Here is a 2,063-nt window from a genome sequence, read left to right on the forward strand (position 1 = left end):
CCACTGTATAAACTCAACCAAACTGGTTGTTATTATTATTATTATTATTATTGCTAATTATTTTCTTAAACATCATGCCTTCCATATCATGTTCTTTCAAAGAAATAATTAGTAATATAGTTCACATTTTGCTTACTTTTATTAGTTTATTCATACCACATGTATAACATATGTTATGCAAATTCCCAACCAATTTACTGCTAATCACGCGCACAAACCAACAAATAATACACACAAAAGAAACAAGATCAAACCAATCACAAGAACACCAAATTTATCGTGGTTCACCTTTCACAATGGAAAGATTACATCCACGTTGAGCTCCAAGAATTTTTGGAAACTCATTGCATTGGGAATCAACTGTTATTATAGATTACAAAACATTCTCAAAGATTCACCCAACTATTAATCTTTAACCTACTCACTCAAATCTTAAATCTCTAGAGAATATCTGATTTAGTTTCTCTAAACCTGAAGAAAACACTATCTTCACCCTAAGATTATACAGATTCTCAACCCAAAAAATTGACTACAAATTAACAACGCTAAGAGCAAAAAACTGACCTGTCGTGAAAAGAAAAAGGAGCAGAAAAAAATCAGTTTTTGTGCAAAAGACTTTCCCTTTATATATTTTGACCTCAAGAGCTAATCTTGGCCGTTGGATCTTCTTCATTTTACCGGCTGAGATTTGTTCTCATTTACAGTGAAACGGCTGCGTTTTGATAAGTGAAATTCTGCAGAAACGTTAAAAAGATTTTGCGCTTCAGATATTAACAGCATAGATTCACACAATTTGAGAAATAATGTTTTTTTACATTATTTATTGAAAATTAAAATATATTTTATTCAAAGTTCTTTTTAGTAATAAAATCAAGAGTGGTTGTTTGCACTAAATTCAAATATTATAAATAATTTTTCATCAAAATTTAACGTTTTTCATTAACTTATTTTGTAGATTTCATGTTCTAATTACGAAAATATATTATATAAATTTCTTATATTTGAAATCTTTATATATTACCTAAAACATATTTCAAATTTTGATGATCCAAATTAAAATACAAGTAATGTGATACAGGGAGATTGCCTTGCCGGCGAACAAGCCCATTTTCGTAATTTCAACCCTTCAAAGCAAGTTCACTATAGATTATATAATAGTTGCCACCCAGAGACTGTCATCACTCAACAAAGAACAATCTCATCGAGAAATCAGGAAAAGAAGAAAAATGTCGACTCAACAATTGATCGCAGAAAACAAACAAGGAGCTGAGATCCACCGTGACGCCGCCCTCTGCAAGCAAAAGTGTCATGAACTTCTCGACGAACTCAACCTTCCTAAAGGTATTCTCCCACTTAACAATCTCACCGAGATGGGTTATAACCGCGCCACCGGTTTCCTTTGGCTCAGGCAAAATAAACGTTACGAACACAAGTTCCATGCTATCGGAAAAACTGTTGCCTACGACACCGAGATATCGGCGTTTGCTGAGAACCGTCGGATGCGTAAGATTAGTGGAATAAAAAGTAGTGCGGTGTTGATGTGGGTGAAGGTTGTTGAAATGTGTATTGAAGATCCGAGTTCTGGGAAAGTGAGGCTCACTGGTGCAGCTGGTCTCTCCATGTCCTTCCCAACCTCTGCTTTCGAGCTCTAAGAGGTCTTTTGGAAATTATAACGAATTATAATTTACTGTGATTGCGCTACACGTCTGAAATCAAGTATGGGTAAGAGATGGTGTTTACCATTCCGTGGCTGCCTAAAATCTAGGGTTGTGTAAGTTGTTGTTGTTCAGTGTTGATGAAACCATCTATTTAAACAAGAGAAACCTCCATATATACAATCTTAAATTCTGCTGCAGCATTTGTGTCTGCATTTGTTACATCAGAAAAGTGAGCTTTGTAATCTATGATTTTCGCTGAGGTTGATTGAAAGTTCTCAGCTTGTTTTCTTGATTTTAGGGTATGCTTGGTACGCGATATAGCATAGCATAACATTGCATTGTATTATATTATATAATACTATGCTAAATGAGCGATGTTAGTTTTACAAAGACACGTACATAGGG

At 34.4% G+C, this 2,063-nt stretch overlaps 1 protein-coding gene across 1 annotated transcript; it reads left to right on the plus strand.

Annotated features, from left to right (window-relative positions):
- Positions 1–1,226: 1,226 nt before the first annotated feature.
- Positions 1,227–1,652, plus strand: LOC116109309. The gene has a single exon (XM_031395548.1). It carries the CDS (start codon positions 1,227–1,229, stop codon positions 1,650–1,652), a length of 426 nt encoding a protein of 141 aa, XP_031251408.1.
- The last annotated feature ends 411 nt before the right edge of the window (positions 1,653–2,063 follow it).

Source organism: Pistacia vera, unplaced genomic scaffold, assembly GCF_008641045.1.
Source record: "Pistacia vera cultivar Batoury unplaced genomic scaffold, PisVer_v2 Contig578, whole genome shotgun sequence".
NCBI classification, from domain to species: Eukaryota; Viridiplantae; Streptophyta; class Magnoliopsida; order Sapindales; family Anacardiaceae; genus Pistacia; species Pistacia vera.

What these genes read in the sequence shown, in the direction of transcription:
- LOC116109309 (XM_031395548.1), top strand. Translation starts at nt 1,227, where the DNA reads ATGTCGACTCAACAATTGATCGCAGAAAACAAACAAGGAGCTGAGATC.